The sequence below is a fragment of the Argopecten irradians genome, chromosome 6 (assembly GCF_041381155.1).
Source record: "Argopecten irradians isolate NY chromosome 6, Ai_NY, whole genome shotgun sequence".
NCBI lineage: Eukaryota > Metazoa > Mollusca > Bivalvia > Pectinida > Pectinidae > Argopecten > Argopecten irradians.
In genome coordinates, this window is record NC_091139.1 from 8729547 (window position 1) to 8755475 (window position 25929).

General features: G+C 33.8%; 2 protein-coding genes and 1 long non-coding RNA gene across 3 annotated transcripts in view; 1 reads left to right on the forward strand and 2 right to left on the reverse strand.

Moving 5' to 3' along the window:
• Positions 1-1247: 1247 nt before the first annotated feature.
• On the reverse strand, positions 1248-11673 carry LOC138324900 (uncharacterized). Its single transcript, XR_011208701.1, has 3 exons — positions 11516-11673; positions 8122-8226; positions 1248-1278 (listed from the first exon to the last, which is right to left on the reverse strand). It is a non-coding gene; the product is annotated as an uncharacterized lncRNA (long non-coding RNA).
• Positions 11674-11685: 12 nt separating this feature from the next.
• LOC138324899 (myb-like protein X) lies at positions 11686-21316 on the forward strand. Its single transcript, XM_069270130.1, is given in 6 exon segments — positions 11686-12034; positions 13099-15232; positions 15235-16447; positions 16776-16868; positions 17945-18058; positions 18808-21316. Coding segments are annotated over 5 exon segments (3657 nt in total). The 5' UTR covers positions 11686-12034; positions 13099-13111; the 3' UTR covers positions 18924-21316.
• Positions 21317-21839: 523 nt separating this feature from the next.
• Positions 21840-25929, reverse strand: part of LOC138324901 (protein FAM110B-like) — a 44968-nt gene continuing 40878 nt past the window's right edge. Inside the window, exon 5 of the mRNA XM_069270131.1 lies at positions 21840-24285. The gene's annotated coding sequence lies outside the window, so the exon portion shown is untranslated. The remainder of the gene's footprint in view (positions 24286-25929) is intronic.

Here is a 25929-nt window from a genome sequence, read left to right on the forward strand (position 1 = left end):
AAAATTTATACAACAGTTCTGTTACCTTATATTGTGGCAAAATTTTGTTACAATTCCATACCAGAACTCTATGACAAGTAGCGATTTTAGAGGATTTATATGATACCTGTTACCTGTATGCAATAATTTATACAAGTTAGAAATTAAATGTTTGTATTTGGTTACAATCCATGTAGAACTCTATGACAAGTAGCGATTTAAGGTTTACCTGGTTTGGGGTACATCCTGTCCCCCGGGGGGTCATATTTATACAGTTCTTTCCCCTTCCCCCAAGGATGTTTGTGGCAAAATTTAGTTACAATCCATGTAAGAACTCATGACGTGAGTACGATTTTAAAGGATTTACCCTATAAGTAATACCCCACCTAATGGCCCCGTTAACCCTCCATCCAGCCGGTACAGATGCCAAAAGTTTAAACAAGTTCAGTTGTACCTAATTTCCCCAAGTGATGTTTGTGGCCAAATATTTGTTTACATTCCATACAGAACTCTATGACAAGTAAGCGAATTTAAAAGATTTAACCTATATTTTCCCCTATTGGCCCCCGCCCCTCCTGCCCCCCTGGTTGTCATTAGCCAACATTTTATACAAGTTCTGTTCCCACCCCCACTCCCCAAGGATTGTTTGTGGCCAAATTTGGCGTTACAATCCATGGCAGAAACTTCTAATGACTAGTAGTCGATATAAAGTGAACTAGTCGACGGACAGACTGACTGCACGTACGACGACTACTGACTGAAGCGGACGCCGCGCCATGACAGAAAAGCTCACCGGCCGCATCGGTGCCATTAGCTAACAACGCTGCCAAGGATTTCGTTTGATGGGACACAGTGAAACGTTGGTATTGTTTGTCTATATTTTATCTTCGATTTTCATAGGCAGCTATGCATGAGATCTGCAGGACAACTAAGAGCATATTTCCCAGAGGAGTATTCTATTTTTTGTTAAAATACATAAATTAGGTATGCTAAATAATTCCATCACCCAATCTATACATTTGTTTTCTTTGAAACTGGCAGATTTATCTTTTTAGTTTGATAATGATACAGAGCTTTGAAAAAACAATTAGGAAAACTCTGGTCAATCCCATACCGCCAGCAAAGCTATAAGTACTGAACATGGCTCCAATATTTAGTTTAAGTGGAATTAAAAGCTTTCTCATGTAAAATGGATTCTTACTTTCAAAATCCACAAAGAAGTCTGTATCCTTTGGTGATTCCTTGGGTAGGATCAGACGGAGAAGGTTGCCCATCTTAGGGCTGTGCACATCAATGTATCTAAAACAGACGAAATACAAATTAGTTACATAAAATGATGTTGGTAAAGCATTCAATGCATGCGAGAACAAAAACCAAAGTAAACTTGTCACCCTATATAGGAGTAGGAGTAAACTTACAACCTGTCTACAATATGTACACACTGTATAGGAGTAGGAGTAAACTTACAACCTGTCTACAATATGTACACCCTATATAGGAGTAGGAGTAAATTACAACCTGTCTACAATATGTACACCCTATAGGAGTAGGAGTAAACTTACAACCTGTCTACAATATGTACACCCTATATAGGAGTAGGAGTAAACTTACAACCTGTCTACAATATGTACACCCTATATAGGAGTAGGAGTAAACTTACAAACCTGTCTACAATATGTACACCCTATATAGGAGTAGGAGTAAACTTACAACCTGTCTACAATATGTACACCCTATATAGGAGTAGGAGTAAACTTACAACCTGTCTACAATACGTACACCCTGTATAGGAGTAGGAGTAAACTTACAACCTGTCTACAATATGTACACCCTATATAGGAGTAGGAGTAAACTTACAACCTGTCTACAATATGTACACCCTATATAGGAGTAGGAGTAAACTTACAACCTGTCTACAATACGTACACCCTATATAGGAGTAGGAGTAAACTTACAACCTGTCTACAATATGTACACCCTATATAGGAGTAGGTGTAAACTTACAACCTGTCTACAATATGTACACCCTATATAGGAGTAGGAGTAAACTTACAACCTGTCTACAATATGTACACCCTATAGGAGTAGGAGTAAACTTACAACCTGTCTACAATATGTACACCCTATATAGGAGTAGGAGTAAACTTACAACCTGTCTACAATATGTACACCCTATATAGGAGTAGGAGTAAAACTTACAACCTGTCTACAATATGTACACCCTATATAGGAGTAGGAGTAAACTTACAACCTGTCTACAATACGTACACCCTATATAGGAGTAGGAGTAAACTTACAACCTGTCTACAATATGTACACCCTATATAGGAGTAGGAGTAAACTTACAACCTGTCTACAATATGTACACCCTATATAGGAGTAGGAGTAAACTTACAACCTGTCTACAATATGTACACCCTATATAGGAGTAGGTGTAAACTTACAACCTGTCTACAATATGTACACCCTATAGGAGTAGGAGTAAACTTACAACCTGTCTACAATACGTACACCCTGTATAGGAGTAGGAGTAAACTTACAACCTGTCTACAATATGTACACCCTATATAGGAGTAGGAGTAAACTTACAACCTGTCTACAATATGTACACCCTGTATAGGAGTAGGAGTAAACTTACAACCTGTCTACAATACGTACACCCTATATAGGAGTAGGAGTAAACTTACAACCTGTCTACAATATGTACACCCTGTATAGGAGTAGGAGTAAACTTACAACCTGTCTACAATACGTACACCCTATATAGGAGTAGGTGTAAACTTACAACCTGTCTACAATACGTACACCCTATATAGGAGTAGGTGTAAACTTACAATCTGTCTACAATACCTACACCCTAGGAGTAAACTTACAACCTTTCCTCACATCACACCCTACAAATGTTACATAGGAATTATCTTGATCCAATACCGAGAACTACATCAATATTTCATCCTCTAAACACCTATATTCTTTAGATACGAAACCCTAGCAGCATCATGTGTAGATTCTATAGATCTTTGTGTACCTCACCCATTTTATATATAGACTCTACCATTTAACCATTGATGGGCAAGTCCATTTCCTGATTGATAGGGGTAACAGGACGGATATGATGTACTGTTGATGAGAATTTGAGAGAGGATGACATCATTAGATAATGACACACAGGATGAGCTCCTAACCACAAACAATAACAAAGTATAGCCTTATATTGAAGTTTCCTTATTGCAGTGTGTCGAACAATTATATAAATCATTTGTTTCTTTTTCAGTTTGATGGGTGCTATTAAACCACAAACATAAAATATTGCTTTATTATGGCCGGGAAATATTCACTGAAGTAAAAATAAAAAGGAAGTTCACTCCGACTATTTTATAAATCATATCATAGTGCTGTTTTTTTTGTAATTTACTATTTTATAAATCATATCATATCATGTTCGTTAAAAACTACTACGTAGTAAATTGATTTGATTTTAACAAATTTCAATAGACCAAAAATAATTTGGTATAGGGCAATTAATGCCTATCTTAAGTCATCTTCAAATAAAACATAATAGTGTGTGTATCTATCTCCTCAGCCTATCAGTCCATGTATAATATGTAGTGGAACCTGAATTTGAATCTATTGGCTTCAGTTAATGAATTATGTATCAACTACCAATATGATATATCCAATATACTGGTTTGAAGCATTGTAAAGAAATTCTGTTCAAAAGCCACATTAAACTGTATGCATGATCACCATTCTACAGTTGTAATTGTTATGTACAGAGAATTTCCTGAATGTAAACTATGACTCAGCTAATTGAGTCTAATCTATCATTTGTAGTTTACAACTAACTATCCTAGATGGAAGCTGCCTACACGGAGATTCTATTTACAGCAAAAATCATCATGATGTAATTTGAATTTCAGTAATGATTGACTACATAATTATATACAATTGTACATGTTGTATAGTTTGGTAATGGAGATGTACAGCATTGCTGCAGTATTGATTGAAACAGCTATCTTCTCCTGGGCTGTATACTCAGAAAGGGTAAACAATTTAGCATTTCCCATGGGAAAGCAGACAATTTACCTTGTCTATAGGGAAAGCAGACATTTCTCTAGTGAGAACAGACATGCACAATTTACCATTTCTGTACAATTTACCATTTCACTAAGGAGAACTGGCAATTTACCTTTTATCTAAGACAGACAATTTACCTTTTATCTAAGGAGAACACACATGTACAATTAATATGGAAGGTTGAAGAGGAGAAAGGTGCAAGGTTGGAGGGGAGAAAGATGAAAGATTGGAGGGGGAAATAGAAGGTTGGACGGGAGGGGAAGGTGGAAGGTTGGAGGGTGTACGGTGGAAGGTTGGAGGGGGGAGATGAAAGGTTGGAGGGGAGAGGGAGGAGGTGGAAGAATGAAGGGGATAAAGGTGGAAGGTTGGAGAGGGGAAGGTGGCAGGTTGGAGGGGAGAAAGGTAGATGGTTGGATGGAGGGGGAATGGAAGGTGGAAGGTTGGAGGGGAAAGGTGGAAGGATGAAGGGGATAAAGGTGGAAGGTTGGAGGGGAGAAAGATAGAAGGTTTAAGGGGAGAAAGATAGAAGATCGGAGGGGAGGGGAAGGTGGAAGGTTGGAGGGGGAAAGTAGAAGGTGGGAGGGAGAGGGTGGAAGTTTGAAGGGGATAAAGGTGCAAGATTGGAATGGAAAAAGATGGAAGATTGGAGGGGAGAAAGATAGAAGGTTTAAGGGGAGAAAGATAGAAGATTGGAGGGGAGGGGAAGGTGGAAGGTTGGAGGGGGAAGGTAGAAGATGGGAGGGAGAAGGTGGAAGTTTGAAGGGGATAAAGGTGCAAGGTTGGAATGGAAAAAGACGGAAGATTGGAGGGGAGAAAAACGGAAGGTTGGAGGGGAGAAAGATGCAAAGTTGGAGGGGGGGGGGGGGGGAAGAGATGGAAGGTTGGAGGGGGAGTGGTGGAAGGTTGGAGTGGGGAAATGGAAGGTTGGAGTGGGGAGAGATGGAAGGTTGGAGTGGGGAGAGATGGAAGGTTGGAGTGGGGAGAGATGGAATCAAAGGTTGGGGGGAGGGATGAAGGCATAAAGGTGCAAGGTTGGAAGGGAGAAAGATGGAAGGTTGAAGGGGAGAAAGGTGCAAGGTGGAGAAGAATATATCAGGATTGAGATAGGAGTGGAGGTAGAGGGGAGGAAAGGGTATAGCTATAGGGATGTAGGTTATGAGGTCTGGAGAAATTTAACAATAACACTGGGTGGATAGGGATGTGGTTTCTAAAGATATACATACACACAGGTTAGTACAATATACTGTGTGGTGCTAGCTGGCTCTATATGGACTTTGATCACAAATTATGATACCCAAAGAGTGTTCATTGTTACGCATTAAGTTCTGGTTGTGAACAGGTATACACAGTAGAAACTGCTTAATGCCATGTTCCATTTGTCAGACTAAAATATGATAATAAAAGAAATAAGATATTATCAATCTATCAAAATTTAATCACATCACAATTACATTACCGGGGGCATCTATCAAAATACATACTGGTAAACATGACAAAGTATTATACATTATCATCATATATACCTACATATAAGCATACACTCTCCATATTGTATATATATATAGTTAACAACTGTGTCCATGTATGCATCATACTTATAAATATAAACCTTCATGTCCAAATATAGACTTAATTAATTCCTAACAGTTGAAAGCATTTCCAACCCTTTTCATTTACATGTATATGTATAAATGTACTTAACTGATCATGAAGATAGGTACTACAGGCCTAATTATGACCCAATCGTAAATTGGATTAGTGTGCGTATGATACATTTATTGGCGGTGTACACACTTAGTAACTAACATGAGTATGTAGATGTTTGTTTACACATGATAATGAGGTGATATGTAAATATATAGAGATCTATGTGGTATCAGTCATCCTATACCAACCTTTGTGTGCTCATGCACTTCCTGGTTCAGTCACACCCTTCCCAGTAGAATTACCAGACATGCGACCTATCACATGTACAAGTTAGGTGTTCTAACAGGCCAGTATCTACCGGTACTGGTACATACTATGGTAAGGCAAATACACTATATATTCGAAATTATATAATTTTTTTAGAATTTTGAATAAAGATTTGCTTTACAATAAAAACATCTAATTATTTCGTTTTAGTTACAATTTACATAAAGTTAGATAAATGATTTTAATCCCTGATAAAAATATGATGGTATTAGTTGTACAAGGGCTTGATTTAAGAAGACAAAACATAAAGCAAAGCAAAAAGAAATTGTACATGTGTAACAGTACACCTAAGTGGTATATGGAGTCATCTGCCTGACAAGTGAATGTACAGGTTTTCTCTAGGAACAACAATTATAATGTTATATATAGGAGCACGGGTTATCTTCTATTGTAACAAAAGATTTAGAATAATATGAACTATTTTTGTAAACAAACAAAAAGACCCAATATCATCTGATATACCATTAAAAGTAGTGTCATCTATGGGCCTTTACTTGGCTTTTTAGGATATTTATTATGCAAAGAATATCATCAAATCCCCGGGCCGGTTGACATCTCATTGCGACCCATTATCATGTCTTCATTCACATGTAAAAGACTCACAAGTTCATGTAATATGGGATACAATGCTGATGTTAGAGGCATCACATGTTGTAAAATATTGTTAAATCCATGAGATTGGGGCACTTATACAACTTCAACTTTTCTCCAGAAAAGGGGAGGGGTGCTAAAAGAGGGAAGGGCACTAATTACGGCAAATACGGTAACAACAATAACCTTCTAGCTGAATTTTTTTTATTGTTTTTCCAAACCATTTTTCTTTTTCACATCAATATATATTTTTTCATTATCTTTCATGACCAAATTAATCTGGACACTTATCTATGCTTATCTTTTACTCAAACCCTATTTTATTTTGTGGGTGGTGACCAACATTCATGCAAGCATCAATTAATATCTATGTAGGTCAAATTGATAAATTATATAATTCAGTGTAAGTAATGAATAAATATCTGATTACATTCCTGTACAGATAAAACTGTAGATAATTAAAATGTAAGTTCAAATGAATTTTATCAGAATTGGAATCGTTCGTTTTCTATAGAGGAAGTTTAGATATCTCGGTCCAGATAACACTGGTGGATCCGTGTACAACAATACTGCTATAGGGTTGTTGGTGATCCAATGGTATCGATATTGACCTAATGGATAATGGTGTGTCATAGATATTCACTTTATCACCTTGTAGCATTACACATCAATACAGCTTGATTAAATCATCCTAGACAAGGCCAAACTCTCAAAAAAAACCCATTTAGTCTGGTAAAATTAATATGAAATGCTGTACAAAATAAAATATTCATACGTAATTTATTCAGAGATTTCCAACATTCTGTGGATGGAAACATTCCTTGTGAGAAAGGAGAAATAGTGATAATAAGCGCCCTTTCCCATTTTTGAGGCCTTGATTTTAATTGCCCAGGCATAAATAAAGACCAAAACTAAACAAAACTGTATAGATTTGCAATTATTTCTTCTTATTAGCCCCTATTCATTTTTTTTTCAAATTTTTTAAACGGCCTGGGCGATTATATGGTCGAATATGGTATGTGGTTTTTATACAACGAACATTTCATGTTATATAGTACCAGACCATATGAAACTTTACCAGACCAAATATGTCTTTAATAATTGTCCTTAATTTTTTTGTTTGTTTTTTGCTTGATCACATGTGTATAGTCATGTACACAAGTTTATTTAAGAATGGTTTCTACATCATAATATGTTAGGTGTATATATAGTGATATCCTGGAGTGAGCTAATTCTGTTTACAATGTAACTAAGGCAATGTTAGGGTGTATATCAGATAGCTCCATCATTAAATTAAACTATAGGCATCAGCCAAATCATTATTGATTACCATGCCTTTAATTGGAGTTGAGCGTGAGTTGTGTGAGTGAGTTAAAATTATGTTTCTATTTTTCTGTTTGCACCACTGATGTACCATATGGGTAGTAAAGAACTAAAACGCTAAATCAATTTTTGAAATGCAAACATTACAAACTGCTTAATAATGGTTGCTTTAATTACCTCAAGCCCCAAGCTGCCAATTAAATATGGTACTCCTCTCACCTGAATTTTTACGATTTCCTTCAACAACTTCAAGTCTTACAAGGCCACTTTATGTCGAAAGATCTGTAATATCAAGCAAATTAACTCCATTCTTAATTATGAAAAGATATTGTAAAATATATATTCTGAAACCCACAAAATACATACCGTATTTAATAACTATGTAAACTTTCACTAGAGTGTAAATAAGGAAACGCACACTTAAAAAAACGTTTTTAAATGCCAAATATACGTAACTTTTCAGTTGTGTTTTTTTTGGAATCACAAACATTTACAAGAAAATTACCACCTTCTCTGCATTTAGCATAGACTAAAGCCAGGTAAGTTGTTATTAAGACCAACAATTTATATGGCTCGTAATCTGTAATTATCGGTTTTGCAATGGTGGCTGTTTCAAGATGGCAGGCATGTTTACAAGACAATATTTGACCGTTCTATATTATGGTTTTTTATCTGCGTGGAATAATGTTAAATACACATTGTTCAACTTTATTTAGGCCATTGGTAAAAATGTTTGATCATTGTATATGATTCACAAAATTTGTGATTCGACGAACAAAAAAAACTGGAAAATTACATATATTGGGTCCCTCTTATTCCCTGACTAACTAGAAAAACAAATATGTTTTCCATTGTGAAACACAGAGACTCATAAGCATAGTGTAGGTTTTTTGATTAGTTTTGTAACACCAGGAAATTCATGGAAAATCAGTTTTTCATTTCCATACATATGTCGATTGATCTATTATAGAATCCAACTAGAATCAAATTTGTTTTCATTCATAACATATCACGAACTAACACCATTTATGGTAGTAGCACGGTTATAGAACAAAAAGAAATGACAAACACTTCCTAGGTTTGAAATAAAAAAGTTTCGATTTTTTTTTTTTGGCGAGGAGGTCAGCAACTCCTCATAACTGACAAGGTTAAATAAACACCAAACTAAAAAAGTAACCCATGCCAAATAAACTGTTTCGATATCTAACCTTGAAAATGTACCAATTTTAACCATTTGTTCAACTTTATTCTATAATCGTAAATGAAAATTTGTTTTTCATTCATTATCTAAACATAAACCAGATTTTTCGTTTATGGTATTGTCTGTTTAGGAACAAAAGAAGGGAAATGACAGAACACTTCCTGTTTGTAGCTATGTTCGGACTGTTCCTCGTTTGTTTGGGGAATTAACTGACAAGGTTAATTAAATAAACTTACACCTGTTAACTAAAAAATAACAGTACTGGAGAATAACTAATATGTAACACCATTATAACATGTAATTTGCCTGTAAATAACCACAAGTGTAAAGTTATATTCCGTAGTTCACGGCCACTTGCTATGCTGGAAGGCTACAGCATGAATAAAAACTTGACAATACAGCAAAAATTGTTTGTGTTAGATACATCCTGAGTGCCGTTCTTGGCCTGGATGTCACATTCCGTTCTCAAACACTTGATATTAATGATAAATCACTGTTGGTATATTTGTGCAGTTGGAACGGCTGTGATGGCTGAGTGGTGTCACGACATATTACCACAAGCCCTCAACCTCTGGGTCACAAGTTTGAATCCTACGTGGGGCAGTTACAGTTGCCAGGTACTGACCACTGCTTTTCTCCAGGTACTCTGGCTTTCCTCCACCAACAACCTCAGGCTTGCTGAGGGTTGACGGCCAAAATCTTTCACGAGGGTTGAGATATCCCTTTCCACTTCACAGACCCATGTTTGATTCTTTTTCTCCCATACTTAGAAGAAAAAATGATGAAAATTCCACTTGGTTTCCAGCTTTTTCATTGCGCCATTATCGCAAAATTAAACTTTAAAACTCAAGGCGAAAAAGTGAGACATCAAAGAAGATGTTAAAAAGAAGATTTACCGATATAGTCTCATTTTAGGATCATACAATGGGGAAAGCAGGGATATACCATAAAGGCTATGCCCTACCTATATAGCTACATGTACACCATGGCTGTAGGAGTACAGAAATCTGCATTAACTAATTTACCCCTTATGACCACTAAATATATATTTATGAGGTGGGTGGGTGGGGATGGGGGGTGGGGGAAGATGGATGTGTATGGCAGACTTAGAAATGTTGTGTATATAGCCAGGAAACACAATAAAATCATTAGTTCCTAGATAGTGCTGCAACGATAAGCTTCCCCATGATATGATATGTATTGTGATACTTGCCTCACAATAGAATATGTATTACGATATGTATTAAATAAATAATCATTAATCAGTCAAAAAATGAAAATTTTCTACTTCTTTCACTGTCGATTTTACCCCTTCTTTTTCAATAATGCAGAATCTAAAATGCTTTGTGTGGCTTTGTGTAAATGCATGCACAGCCATGTTTGTTTGTAATTGGGAGATACTATAACCGCTCAAAAATTCTGGATTACATCCGATCCGGAAATATGTGGGGCGTACCGTGATAGAGGAAAAAAATACAGTGAACAGAATTGTGTAGTTTATAGCGTGATATATCGTCCCATGGTTTATCATTGCAGCACTATTTCTAAAACTGCACAATTTCCACAAAGGAACAATTTAATTGGTTGTTGCAATTTTCCTCTACTCTAGATCTATAAATTTGTCCCTATTATACAGTGCCATCTGAAGCATTTTGTCATCATTATAAGAATCAAATTTACTTTTTTATCTGTAAATGTTTTGGTGCCTGCGACACCTGGTGAGGTGTAACGTCCATCATATACATGATACACACATGTAGTATATTCAGAGTTTATGATCATTATGTGATTTCCATATCCTTTTTTACTCATAGAAAATGAAAAGGACCTCACTTTCTAATTATACCAAAGCCAATTTTATCCAAGATGAACCCCTATTGAATAGACCTACCCAACACATTTACTCTGCATATGTAATACATCCTTGCAGTTGTCGTTTCCATTTTCTTTCTATATAGCTAGATTATTCTTACTCCAAGGCCGAGTTAAAGGTAAAACATGAGAAGTAATGCTCGATGATATAATGAATCAATTAACCAGTGGGGTTATAGGGTTTCTAAGGTCATTGTGGATCAATGATCTTCACCTGAAAACAGTGTAAAAATGTGTACAGGTTCAAAATGCCTCAAAATATGTAGGCAGAATCTCAACATACCATTGCCATCTGAAAACACTTCACCATACAAACTTACATGTGTATGTAGTGTCAAATGTACAGACAGACCGTAAATATGGATGCCTCGGGGCATTTGTAAACTAACTGAACACTGATGAACAGTTCTGTACTTTTTGTGAAGCCGAAGGCAGCTAGCACTAGCAGTGCAGATGTTGATTATAATTACTGATACACAATATTATATGAATACATACCTTTGTTAGTATATCTATAGGCACGAGACACACATGAGCCTAAAAGATGTTAATTATACTAATTATAGAAGACCCGTTAGGCAAAAAAGCAGCTTTACCAGGCTTCCAAGTTGCAGTTCCTGGTTTCACCAACAGCGTCAAGTGTATTTCCGGGTCAGAGTAACATGCTGGCTTCCATATTAGGACTTATCTAAGTCACGCTGAACCTCGAGTTCTTACCTAATATCAACTGGTGATCAGCCTGAACGTTCCTGGTATTTAACTGCAAAATCAATACGAGTCTTCTCTGGTGACAAGCTAGGGTTACAGAAGATGAAAATATCGTCGGAAGTCACATCTGATAAGTTCTCGCTGGACACGAGAGTCTCGCGAGACTTCAAATACACACAACAAAAGCACGTGCTCGTTTGTCAAAAGCAGACGTCGTCCAGAGTTCCCGACATGAAAGTGGAATGTGTTTCGTCTTGTTTTCATTGACATGTATAGAGAAGAAGACTAAAACATAAGAGTATCTAATATGTAAGTTTGAAAGTTTTTGCCGATATAAAATATGTTTTATGTTACAATTTCCTTTTAGCACGAACTAAATAAGATTTACGGGTTTGTCGTCTGCTAGGAAGTGGCTACCAGTAATGACAGAATAGGCTAAACTTAAAATCGGCTTGTTCTTTACACGTTTTGTGATCAAAAATACACATTGTCATTGTTTAAATTTCAATTTTATTTATCACGGTTTAAATGAAATTCAGACAGTTTCAATTTAAGGATAAAAACAAGAGAAAATGTAGCCTACTGCCAGTACTTGTGGTAGGCAGGCCTATCATCAAAAGGGAAGCATGTTGCAATGAAAGTTTGAAATATAATCTGAAATTTATTAAGACTTTAATCATCTTACCTGATTCTAAACCATGGGTTTGATTCCTAGAATATTAGTGGCCTTGCTATGCTACATGTATCCCATATTAAAGACAGAATATGAACTGGCAGGCGACCAGTTATAGCCAAATGCCAATTCTCACCATCGCATCTGTATCTCTACAATATCCCCGAAAATTTAGTCAATAATGCGATGGCGAGAATTGATATCCAGCGTGAACTGGTCACCTGCCGGTACTGATAAAAAATATTGATTTTTCGCAAAACAAGTTAAAGTGAATAGTCGGGCAAAGAAAACCAGTCTAAATGCGTTCATTGGCCTTCCAAAAGTTCTCACATATTAATACGACGGCCAAGTTCTGCTTGCGTTTCCCAGTTCTGACTATTAAAGTAAAGGAACGTTGAAAACATTGAAAGCGAGGCTGTGTGTAAATGTAACTATGGACATAGTCAGCCGGGAGGACGTATTAGGATTCCTATACTTTAAATTAATTTCTTCGTACGCAGACAGATTTTGGCGAGAGATTTTATTTTTCCATTTCATAAGAAATTATACTGGATACATTCACACCATTTTTACCGACTTTAGCCATCCTTGCCCGACTGTTCACTTTAACAACCAACATTTTAAATTTTTTTTTTTGCCTGATGATTGAGTGATAAAAGGTTAATATGACTTTTCTTATTTTCAAAAGTAATTTTTGCAGGTAAAATCCAAAGATGGACATTGAAGGAAGCAAGAAAGTGATGGTTGACATCTTACTTGAACTAGGTGATCTAGCTTTTGAGCAAAGTGTTGGAAAAAAGGGAAATTCAGTGATTATTGATATGAATATAACAAAAAGTGTCCGAGATGTCCTTTCCTACATAGTTGACAGATGTTCTCAGGGGTTAATTCCAAGTCAAGAACTTAGAGGAAGTATTGAAGATAATGAAAAAAAATCAACTTTGGACCATTATTCCTCAACTTCAGCTCAGTCTGAAAAAGAAACCAGAAACAATTCAGACGAACATCTTTCTGAGATTGAAGGAAACAATTCTATTAATTATCATTCAGGAATGAATGATCATTTGGTAATAGACACAGATCATACAGAAACAGAAATTAACAATGCGGATGGACACCTTTTTGAGGGAGAAGGAAACAGTTCTGTTACTCATTCAGAAATGGATGATCATTTGGTAATAGGTACAGATCACACAGAATCTAGGCAGTGGAAGCCTGATGTTTCATCTCCAGGAAAAATAGGGAATAAATTGATCGTTGATGAAGATGACAATTTTGTGAAAAATAAGTATAATCTTCATGATGACAAAGTAAAACTCTTTGATATAAAAGAAGCACATATTGAAGAAGTCCTTGTGGAGCTTGTTGAAGGAGATACAGAAGACGACCACGCAAAGCTACCCATTCAGGAACAAATTGTACATTCTTGTCAGGAAGATAAAAATAAGACTTTGACGAACATTCCCAATACATTGCACAAAGTTCGTTCATGTTTGGAGCATAAGAATATGAATTTGACAATTATTCCTAATCCAGAGTGCAGTGATCATTTATGTGCTGATGGAGATATGGATTTGATGATTATACCCAATCCAGAGCAAAACATTCATTCATGTCCGGAAGATGATGATAAGGATCCAACAAATTTGTCAAATTCAGAGCACAGCATTCATTCATGTCAGGAGGATGAAGGCGCTGATCAGACATATCAACAAAGTCCAGCATACAATGTCCATTCATGTCAGAGGAAAGAAGATATGGATCGCGCAAATAAACTCAATCCAATGCCCAATCCTTCATGTCTGAAGGATAAAGATATGGATCATACAAACAGCATTGAAGTACATCTAAATTGTGATATTAAAACACAAGTTCAAAACAATGTAACTACTACTGTGGAAAAACTATACAAGCATGATTTTGGTATTGAAGGTCAAACACTGTTTGAAGGTCATTTATCTGTTGAAATACCAATACTTGAAGAGCAGCACACAGATCTGTTAAAAATCACCAAAGAAAACAAACACACAGAATCACAGACATCAAAGCAATGTGCTGAAAAAGATAACAGTATTCTGGAAATCGTACAATGTCAAGTGTTTGATCTTTTTGTTCAGTCTCAGAAAGATGAAGGAAAAGTAGAGCAAGAACTTGATCAAAATCAGGTCACTCAACAAAATGAATTAAAAAACCAGAAATTTGAAGCATCCTTTGAACAGGAAGATGTGACAGAAGAATCATTGTATGAGCAATGTGTTTCACAAGACCAGCAGTCACAGGAAACTCAGCAGGAACAAGTATATATCCGAAATATTGAAAAAGATGAGGAAATGAACTGTCAAGAAAACATCATGAAAGGAAATCAATGTAAAGAATGTGTGAAGCAAGATCCCACAATAGAAATACCAGAGAGTTCAAAATGTGAAATGTCCGAACAATCTGTTGATTATGACAAGTCTCCTGAAGGAAATGAGCAACAGAGTCATCCAAATTCTGAATTTGTTGAACTAGAAGAGTTTTCTAAGTTAAACAATGAAAAAAAGAAGACTTCTGAACTAAATGATGAACAAAACACAACTTCTGAAAACAGTAATGGAGAACAACATCTGATGACAATAGAATCTACAGAACAAAACAAGACTTTATGCCAAAATGAGACCAAACAATATCAAACAACAATAAAATCAACTGAACGTGAAAAATCTGAGAATCTTATAAATGATCAAGAGCAAATGATAATGAAATATAATCAACACTATTCATCTTTCGAGCAAAATGGTGGAAAAGATCATGTGGATGCAGAAACTGTTAAACAAGACTCAACTTCTGAGCAAAATGGCGCAAAAGATCATGTGATCCATTCAGAAACTGTTCAACAAGATCCAACTTTCGAGCAAAAAGTGCAAAAGAAACTTCAGAACAAGATCCAACTTCTAAGCAAAATACTGAGCAATGTAGAACAGCAGAAATTATTGATAAAGATTTTACATCCAAGAAGAATGAGGAAAAAAATCTCAAACCTAATAAATTGATTGAACAAGATTTGTCTACAGAGCAGAGAGATGTATATGAGCAAACAGCTGAAGACTTAATTGAACAAGATCATTCTTGTTTGGACTCTGGCATACAAAATCATTCCACCATACAATCAACAGAACAATATTGGACTTGTGAGGAGAATCAGGAGCAGGATAAAATCATCATAGGATCTGTTGGACAATATCAGACTTCTGAACAAGGTGGAGTGAGTGTAGGAATTAATGGGCAAGAATCAATAACTTCTAAACAAGATAAGATACAAACTGAAGCAACCAAAGAATTGAAGGAACAAGACCAGACTTATTTGAAAAATTGGACACAAAATCAAGCAAATGAAGAATTCATTGAAAACGTTCAGTCAGACAAATCATATATGAAAGACAAGGAATTGGACCAATTGGTTATTGAATCTGCTAAACAAGAACAAGACCCACACGAAGGTGGTCCTCTTGGGCAAGTATCACAACAATCTGTCGTTGTAGGGAAACATACTATAGAGGGCACAACACTTCAGGAGGAAAAGATGTTTTATGAAGATGAAAATGCCAAACAACCAAATATTATTTCAGAATCTGAAAGCAACAACTTCAAACATTATCACAGCACTGAATACCAGCCTAATGTTCAATGTCCTATTACAATAACTAAATCCCACAGACCATTGGCCGATGAGTGTGACACTAAGATCTCCACTTATCTTGAGATGGAAGGACCTGAGAGTAGTTTTGATTTACGTAAACATTTGAAAGATCAAACACTAGAAGCAAAACAAAATGGAGCTCTACAATGTAAGCAGGTTCAGAATCGTTCTGAAGAAATGCTGTGTGGATCTAAAAGAACATTTGCTGGTATAGAGGAGTCTAAGTTTATGACAGAGGAGCCAAATGTGAAAAGGAGATGCATCAACATGCAATATAAAACAAGGATAGATGATCAGGCGGTGCCATCTGTTGAGGCTGCTGAACAGATTCTGCCACAGGAAGATGCCTGCATTTATAGCTGTTCTAGAGGTAATAGCATGGTTGTGTCAAATTTTCACATATGATCATTTGGTTTATGATGTAGGCATCAGTATATATTCCATCTTTGTCTATTACAGAGTTATCTAATCTTGTTTAGTGATTAAAGTGCATGAAAATTGAAGAAAAAGTCAATTTATAATATATGTACACACTCACAAGTATATCCAAGTGAAATCATCTTAAACTCTTGTGTAATATAATACATGTACATGTATTGAAATCTTGCAACTTATTTGCACACTTTATTTTTCCAATGAGGTTCAATATTATAACTATCTGATATTCCACCCTGTAAAATATGCTATTTTCTTTATAGCTTCGAAGAAATGGAATGAAAATTCATCAATAGGAAATGAGATGTGTGCTGAAGTTTCTGCTGTGGATACAGATAAGCAAGGAATTCAAAATGGTAAGGTAGAATTGGGTAATAAAGCACATAAACTGAAAACTTAAAAAAAGACATTATATTTAGTCTTCTCCTAAGTGTTTATGAGTCAATCATACTCAAGATCTTTGAATTCTACATGATTAAGTTTAGTATTTAGAAAAGTAATTAGAATTAGGTTATAGGTTTATCAAAACTGTTATTTATCATATTCTCCATGCATAGTTTTTCATAATATTGAACTAAAGATGTTATCATTTTGATCAGTCTCATTCAAAGACTACTTTTGTGTATGTAGCTTTTACTAGGTCATTTGAATGACACATTTGCTTATAACATCCAACTTTTTTCTTATACTCAAATGCATTTGATTTAATATGTATTAAAGTAAATTCTAAAAGTAGATTATCTCCCCCTACTTTTAAATTTGATATACCGTTATGTATTCAAGTAAAATGCAGGAGAATGTTAAACTGGCCGCCAATGTTCATAAGAATTCTGCAGCTGAATTATATTAACATGTAAAATGTTAAAAAAAAAAAAAAAAAACATAAAAGAAAAAAAGAAATACTGGATTATCTCCCCTTAGTTTAAAATTAGGACTTATTAAGACAGGCCACCAGTCTCTAAAGTTGCTGATAAGAATTTCTAAGCTTATAATTCTTATATACTTGATTATCTCTCCTCAGTTTAAAACTTTTCTTTTTGTCATAGACAATAATAATGATGAGTTTGATATTCTGAGACTCAGGTGGCAAATCCACAAAATAATAAATTAATGCTAATTTGGTTGGTCCAAACAACAAAAATCTAAACTTTATATTGTGTTCCAAGAACCATTTGCTTCTTAAGAAAAAGAAGTTATGATTTCCCTATCTCAAAATTATAAAAAAAAAAAAAAAAAAAAAAAAAAAATAAAAAAAGATAAATAAATAAAACTTTTTAGTTACTATGTCATTATATAGTAGTATTTATTTGACATGATTAGTGCATAAGTAAGGGGCATTTAAGAGGATAAGTATTTACATATCTTTGGTATTATGTTTAAAACAGAAATATCTTTTTTACCTGAAATATAATGATGTGAAATTCTGTTATAGATGATGGCTTACCTGATGAGGACACAACTGTAAGGGAAGGTGGGGCCTTTAAATGGAAATATGTGCCTTCATTTGATACTGATGCTATTGTTCCAAAGAAAGATGAACATGATGGTAAGTTTGTTGTTTTATTTAGGTAATATCAGTGATGGATAGAAGTTTAAATAAATCCATAAAAAGTCATAGCATATGGATATTTCTGGCCATTTCAACTTTCAGTAGAAATATTTAGAAATTAGGTGACAATTTATTGTAAACCAACTTTCTTTCACAACTTAATTGTGTTATTGTTAATTTCGCAATCCAAGTAAATTGGCTATAGTTTATCTTTGTGAATTAGTATCTACTTCATTTATAGTGATAATAATTTCATTTAATCTGCGAATGTTAATGAAAGAAAGTCGTTTTACAGTATTGCATACTTTCATCAATTAAGACTGGACTTCAGGGGATGAATGAGTATCAACTGCATTTTTGTGCTAAAATTTTAGAAAAACAGTTAAACCAAGTAAACTAGCACTGTATACTTTTGCTCTAATATGGTGGAAAGAAGAGAACCTTTGAATATCTGAAAGTAATTGTTGATGTTTTGATAATCCACTAGTTCATGCAATTCCTTTTTTTTTAAAGACGTTTTTTTATCTATTTTAAAGTGACAGCTCAAACTATTTTCAATTTCCTGTGAGAAAGGGGAACCTAAAAAGAATTACAATTAAGTTTAAAGTTTAAAAGTGATTGAGGTACAGAAACATTTTGTAAACAGGATGGAAAGCATATACAGCATATGTTATCCACGATAGATTGACAATGTGTATGGTAAAGATGTTATAGATATTTTTATATTATGTATAATTGATTTTCAGGTTATGTTCAGCTGATTCAGGTGACACCCCTACCTTTATGTAGAAAACCCCGGAGAATTGGACTGTCAAAAAGGCAGAAGATTCAACATTTACATCCAAACTTTAAACCACACTGAACAAGAAATTATAGTACAAGGAAATAATGTTAACTTGGATCGGAAGTTAATGCCAATGGAAATATTGTAATTGATCATATGTCAATTTTCAGTGTTTTATATAAATTCTCCAAGTAAAAAAAAAAAAAAAAAAGAAAACAAAAGAAAACAGTCATTATGTCAGGCCACACATATTTATTGCTATAAAATGTGTTTAAAATTAATTTTCATCTCTTTTCTGTTTAGTCAATGAAAAGTGCATTCTGAACTGAATGGTATACGATTTTGTTTGGCCAATAAAATATCATCATCGTAGACCCATGGTTGATTGCATGACTTTATGTTACACACAATGCATTGCTGATAAGTACAGTATAGCATAGTGAAATTAGCTATTGGTCTCAGACCATGATAAAATTTAGAAAAACTGATATAGGCCTACCAATTTTAAAAATGGTACACATAACTAATGACATCGTGTATGGTACTGATGGCTATCCGAAGCCTGAATAGTTTAGAATGGAGTGATAGTTTTACTATAACTGCAATGAATACCTGTTTCTATTCTAGGTTTATTTGTTTACCAGTCTGTTTTTAATTCATTTATAACTTCAAAAAAGATGTATTATGTGTAATCAATTTGTTCTCTCATTAATTCCTGTTTTCAAGTTATTAATTTATATTGTTACATGTTCTCAATAATGGATCCTCCATAGAGCTGTCCATCTGAATCCCAATGACCAATTTGAGATTGAGTATTTATTGGACAGATTCAGTTTTATCTACATCTGTATTTCTGCATACATACAATGTATGTACAGGTGTGCAAGTCTTCTTTTTTGTACACAAACATGCAGCTGGGTGCAGTGTAACGGAGCATTAATTTACAAGTATGAGTTACACTTTGTTGATCATATGTGGGTTCATTTGTTTTGAGAACCAATGATGTTAATATATATATTATGTTTTGAGGCTGTATTTCTGTAAGAAAACAGCCAAATAGCTGAACCAAGCAGTACTGTGATATCCAACACTGATAAGTAAGCGAGAAGATACTGAGTTACTTCCCCTTAATCATCAGTGTGTTATTTTGTTTCATTGTTAATCTGTTGTTTCATTTAAGCTTGTCAATGTGTTTCTACTCATTGATTAGGTATTTGGTTCCAATTAAAATGTGATAACTTATCAATGTTAAATAATATAGATTTATACCATAGTTATTTGTTATGAAGAATCATAAAGCAAAATTCAGGTAAATTGATATATAATTTATAAATTTGTTTAATAGTTCCCTTTGTTTCACTCTCTCAGTAATGACATGAGTAAAACGAAAGGAAGTTCCTCTAATAGATCATAATGTATGTCGCCAAGATGTTCAACTTGTATTCTTTATCATTTTTTCCATGTTTGAAGTAGATGAAATGCTTCCCTAGTGCAGTGCACAGTCAGTTTATAAAATAATAGTATTTGTGGTTGCCCCATTTAACTTTATCATTGTTGTTGTTTGGAATAAGTATGTGTTTGAAATCTGATTAATTCAGGTTAAATACACTTGAAGATTAATAACATTTATTTTAAGATTTATAACATATTTTTTTGCATTACATGTATAATGATTCTTTCAAATGTTTTGCACCAGAGAAGTGTTATTTTTCTCCTAGAAGCTACATGGTAGTCAAGCAACAAATATGTAAATAGAATATTATATGATTTTTTTTTCTATAAGCAAACAATACCATTGAATATCATTGAATTGTTAAATAACAATTTGGACATCTAAGCTGTACTGTGATTTGTTACTACAGTTAAATTGTTGGTGTTAATTATATTGTGTTCTGTTGAGTTTTTAATCGAATTCTATGTTGAAGTATGTATGTATACAAGTTTTCATATCTAGTGTCGAGATGCAAATCAGTGCAGTGCACAATTCATAAGAATAATTCAACTTTTTTTCTTCTTCAGTTTTATGTTTGACTGGTGCTCATAATTAGATGTATAATCCTTGTTTGTTTGATTGATCAATCAATCATTTTTGTTTAAATCTATTAATTCAAGTCTATAAATTAAAATGAAAAATTATTGTGTATATATAAACACGATGTTATTGGATGGGGGAGGGGGTATTATGATGATATCCTCATACTCTTGTAAAATAAGATTTTTCAAAGAATCGAGGTAAAGGACCATTATATACATTTATGTAAATAGTAAAAAGTACTTCAATTAGCGTTATTAATGTTGTCTTAAAGTGTGCATACAATACATGTATACCATTGAGTATTATTTGATTGATATAATAGTCATCTAAGCTATTCTGTGATTTGTTGTAAATCGATACATTTTCAGAACATACTGATGTGTAAATTAAATGTGTCTGGTAAATCGTGTTGTTAATAAATTAAATTGTTATTGTATCTCTCGTGTGTTCTGTTATTTACATTATGTATAATTATCTATTACCAAAAATGGAACATTGAAATTACCACTGATATTTCACTGTTCATAATTTAATATTCAAGATTTTACTTACGAAAGATTCTAAAACAACATTCAGTAGGAAACAGAGTTTTTTCACACTGAATTGAAGCATTATTTTCATATTTAAAAATTAAATTTTGAAAGAGTGCGATTTGGTATTTTTAAATGGACCTTTCCATAAAAATACTATCCAACCAAGATATAATGTAAAAACAAATCAATACAACCATGGCTGAATATCCTTCCCAATTATAAAATTTTTGTATGTGAAGATGGAAATTAGCAGGTGCCCTTTACAAACAAAACCTAGAGTTCAGGGGCAGGGGTTGATGTTTTAATGGAATAGCCCTTTACATAATTTGATGAATTTTTCACTACTTAAGAATTGACATCCATACTGAGGAGTTATGTCCCCTTGACTGAATATCCATAGAGTATCCACAACACATACTAAAGAAATTACATTTATACTCCTTTATTTTATATTACATATTGCATAAATATGACAAATCATTTCATAGATCTAAAATTCTAATTTGGTGTCTGCTTGCTTTATAAACATATCAATATAATGTATCACTTATAGATATAAAACAATTTGTGAATTTTAAACCAGCACAGCTATAAATGAATGAATGATCATATAACTTTGGTTTGAATGGTAACAGCCAGGGTCATTTCAAGACGTATCCGATTTAATTAGCAGGTGGATGAAAGCTGGAGTACCCAGAGAAAAACCACTAAGCTATGGTCACTGTAACTGGAAATTGTACCACATAGGATTCAAACCTAGCTGTGACCCAGAGGGCTGGTGGTAACATGTGGGGACATCTTAACCACCATATATATATATATATATATATACAGAATATGTATTTGCATGACAGTAATTTGTATATCAAGAAATGATCATAAACGTTGATCATATCCTGAAAATTTTAACCCTAAGAAACCCATCAGCTGAATGTTTTACATCAGTCATGTTTTTTTTAAAACGGAAAGAGACAGATTATTAGCAGAACACATCAGTTACTATTATCTTCAGCCAATTGAATGTATTGGTTAATATGCAATATAAACAATTACGATTATTAAATCATCTCTTGGTTAATTTTAATGAGCATGATAATCATTTAAACATCATTTCTGACTTAAAAAGTTCTTAATCACCAAGCACTTAAATTCTGACCACACACACAAAGGCACTCTGATACAGTGCAGAACCTTGATACATGTAATTTGAAATCACAGGGACTTGACAAAAATTTCTGATGTTCCTTACTGGTATACATAAAAGTATTGTGATCATACATAGAGATGGTACATGCGTTGGTATTTCCTGTCAAGCCCCTGAGTTTTGAAATCTATATGATAGACTATGCTGCTGTAAAGGCAGTTACATCATATAAAAGTGTATCCTAGATGTTTTCTACTGACAAAAAAAAATCTGTATTTCATTCTCACAAACTTCACAGATACATTTTACAAACAACTATAGTTCTCTATGCACTTTCACAAATAAAAAAAATTCACAATCATCTCCATAAAAAACATCTCCATATTCCAATCAAACAACATTCTTTGTGTGTAGTACTGGTATATAATTATATGCTACATTTTAATTATACAATATTAACTAAAAATAAAATTGAAAACGTAACAAATTTTATCAATGTTGCATAAAAGTTTGTGAACCACAGCATAAACTTTGACCCAAATATTTGTTTTCCAATAAATCCAGAAGATTTTACATGGTTTTGTGGTAACTTTTTTTTTGTACGGATTTAGATGTAATTAAATCCTATGTTGTTAGTTTTTGAACACTAATCATAAACAAATGCTGTATATCAATATGATATATAATTGTATAATTGATAAATACATAAAACTGTATTAATAGGGTTTAGAATAAAATTATATAAAAAGGAAAAGAAAGAGTGGTATGTATGTTACATGTCAGTTACAGCACTTAAAGTAACACAAACATCAAACAAACAACACATCGTAATACCAGGTTCAACTTTAACCCAAAACTTGTACACAGAGCAATTAATTTGATTTTAAAATGTTTATTTAAAAAAAAAGATTGTACTATATGCAAAATAATCATACAACTGTTCAATGTTATAAAGATAACTAATAACAATTTCATGATAAGATACAGACTACTTACGGTTGGTATGCAACCTAGTTGAATAAGATAACGGTCTAACGAGATTTTACAGTAAAAATATTGAAATTAAAATGCTCAAAAAAGTTTCTTTTTAAGAATGTTCAATCATAAAACCATTTGTCCTCCGGAGCTCTGCATTGAATTTGACCATTGAGAAGAATGAATTTACACATAAACTGAAAAATTTGTATTATAAACACATGTTACATCATGGAATTATGGATTATATCTTTTTCTAATTCTGTTTTATTCCCATTACCAGCCATGAAAATAATACTTCACTTTGTATTTTACAATTAATCCATCATTTGTGCCTGCTGTACATGAAATAAAATTGTAACACTAACACTATCGTCCGTCTTTGTATATTACAGAGTTATCTGCCCTTGAAGGTAGGTATCGATTGTGACCTCATTATTTTGTAATTGAAACTAGTGTTGGTTTTTTTCAACACTAAGGGTAGATAACTCTGTAAAATACCAATATGGTATACATACAGGTACTTTGTTTACATACAGGTAACTATACAGGTACTTTGTGCCTTAGCTGACAATGGTGAATGCCTTGCTCTATAATTCTGTATGTAGGATCTGCATGTTTTCCGTATTTGGATGTGGCAGTCTTTGATGAAGTTTTTTCTTTAAATAGATTTGGAGTTGATTGGTTGGCTCAGGAAGGTCAAGGAAGCACAGAAAGGTCACTATCATACACACCAACACTCACAAACTGGAACTAGAAACAGACAAAATAATATCAAAATATAAAATCACATTATATACATGAAATTTAACAAAAGGAAAATTTCAGTATATTAAATGTAGTAAAAGACAAAGGAAATGATCTGTCTCAGTGATTAGCTTTATACAAAGACCATCTGTTTAACAAGAAAATAAATTACTTTTGATCCCATAATTCTAATTTCATCAGCACAATTTGACCTGTGTATAAAGATCAATTTTGTTGGTTTTCAGCGTGGACATTATAGACAGGTTTGACTGAAATGTGTTCATATGGTCTCTATTTTTCTTTTGTATGGCCAATCTCCACAAGAAACAATTTCCTTTTTCCATAGTCATAAATGTGATTTACATTAATGTTATCACGTCAACTTAATCCTATCTTACTTAGCTGGCCTTATAATTCAACATATTTGAATTTTTATCCCCCAAGTTGTACATATTTTGGGAACTTTGTCAACCTCACATCTAAGGGAATTCCCCTGGTGCATTGGGGTATTTATATCTATAAAAATTGCCTGAGTTATTTATATCCTAAATAACCTTACAAAGTAGCCCTAAGAAATGCCAAAATTCATAATGTGACTTTATATAATTAGGAAACTTCCATTAAATCATTTGAATTTGTCTTGTGTCTTTGTGTTATTGTATAAATGAGTGAAAGGGAGGGTAATATCTGTCAGCAAAGAATGTATCAAACAATGCAATTTACTTTCATAACTAGAACCATCGTCCAGGAGGCCAACTTAAAACCCACTCCCCACTCAACATGATTCTTCACTGTGTAAGGATCACTGCCACCAAGTTTCATCAAAATCCCTCCAGTTGTTCAGGAGGAGTAGTCAGTCAATCATTGTGTCTACTACACCTCCACACTAACTTCGTTGTGGAGGGGGAGGGTGGAATTAGATAAATATTTAGTCAAAGTTGTTTGTCATGGGTTTTTGAACAGCAACACTTAGACATTGTTGACTTATCAATAAATCATTCTAGTTTGACCTTGAAAGAAACAACAATAGAAGCTAATGAAGACACTACAAATGTTTTCAATAAAATCTGCCTCATTAAGTGATCAGTTAACATGAATAAACAATTTACATTGTCAGACTCATACCACCTGCAGTTGCACATCATAACAGATGATGAAAAGATCAAATCAATTTTCTTTGTATTCAATGTATCATATTTCTAGCAATTAATAATTGAAGAGAAGAAATCAATTTTTCTTAACATCAATTATAAATTTCTATTCAGTGAAAATGTTTCACAAAATTCCAACAATGATTTATTGGCAGCCTGAAGGAAGTTGGAAAAAAATCTTACATGCGTTGGAACACTGCCAGTGAAAATGTTAGCACTTGAATAATAAGCATATATCATGGTAATTACGTAAATTTACCATTGCACTATATAGTGTTCAAAATGAACTTTTCACTAAAATAAAGGTGTTTACACCAATACAGGGCGTTGGTGGAGGAAAGCCAGAGTTCCCAGAGAAAAACTACCAACCAGCACTGGTACCTGGCAACTGCCCCACATGGGATTCGAGACATCTTAACCATTTGGCCACTGCGGTCCCATTTTTCGTTACATAAAATCTATCTATTATGCTACACAAATGAATAGTAAAGAGATTTTT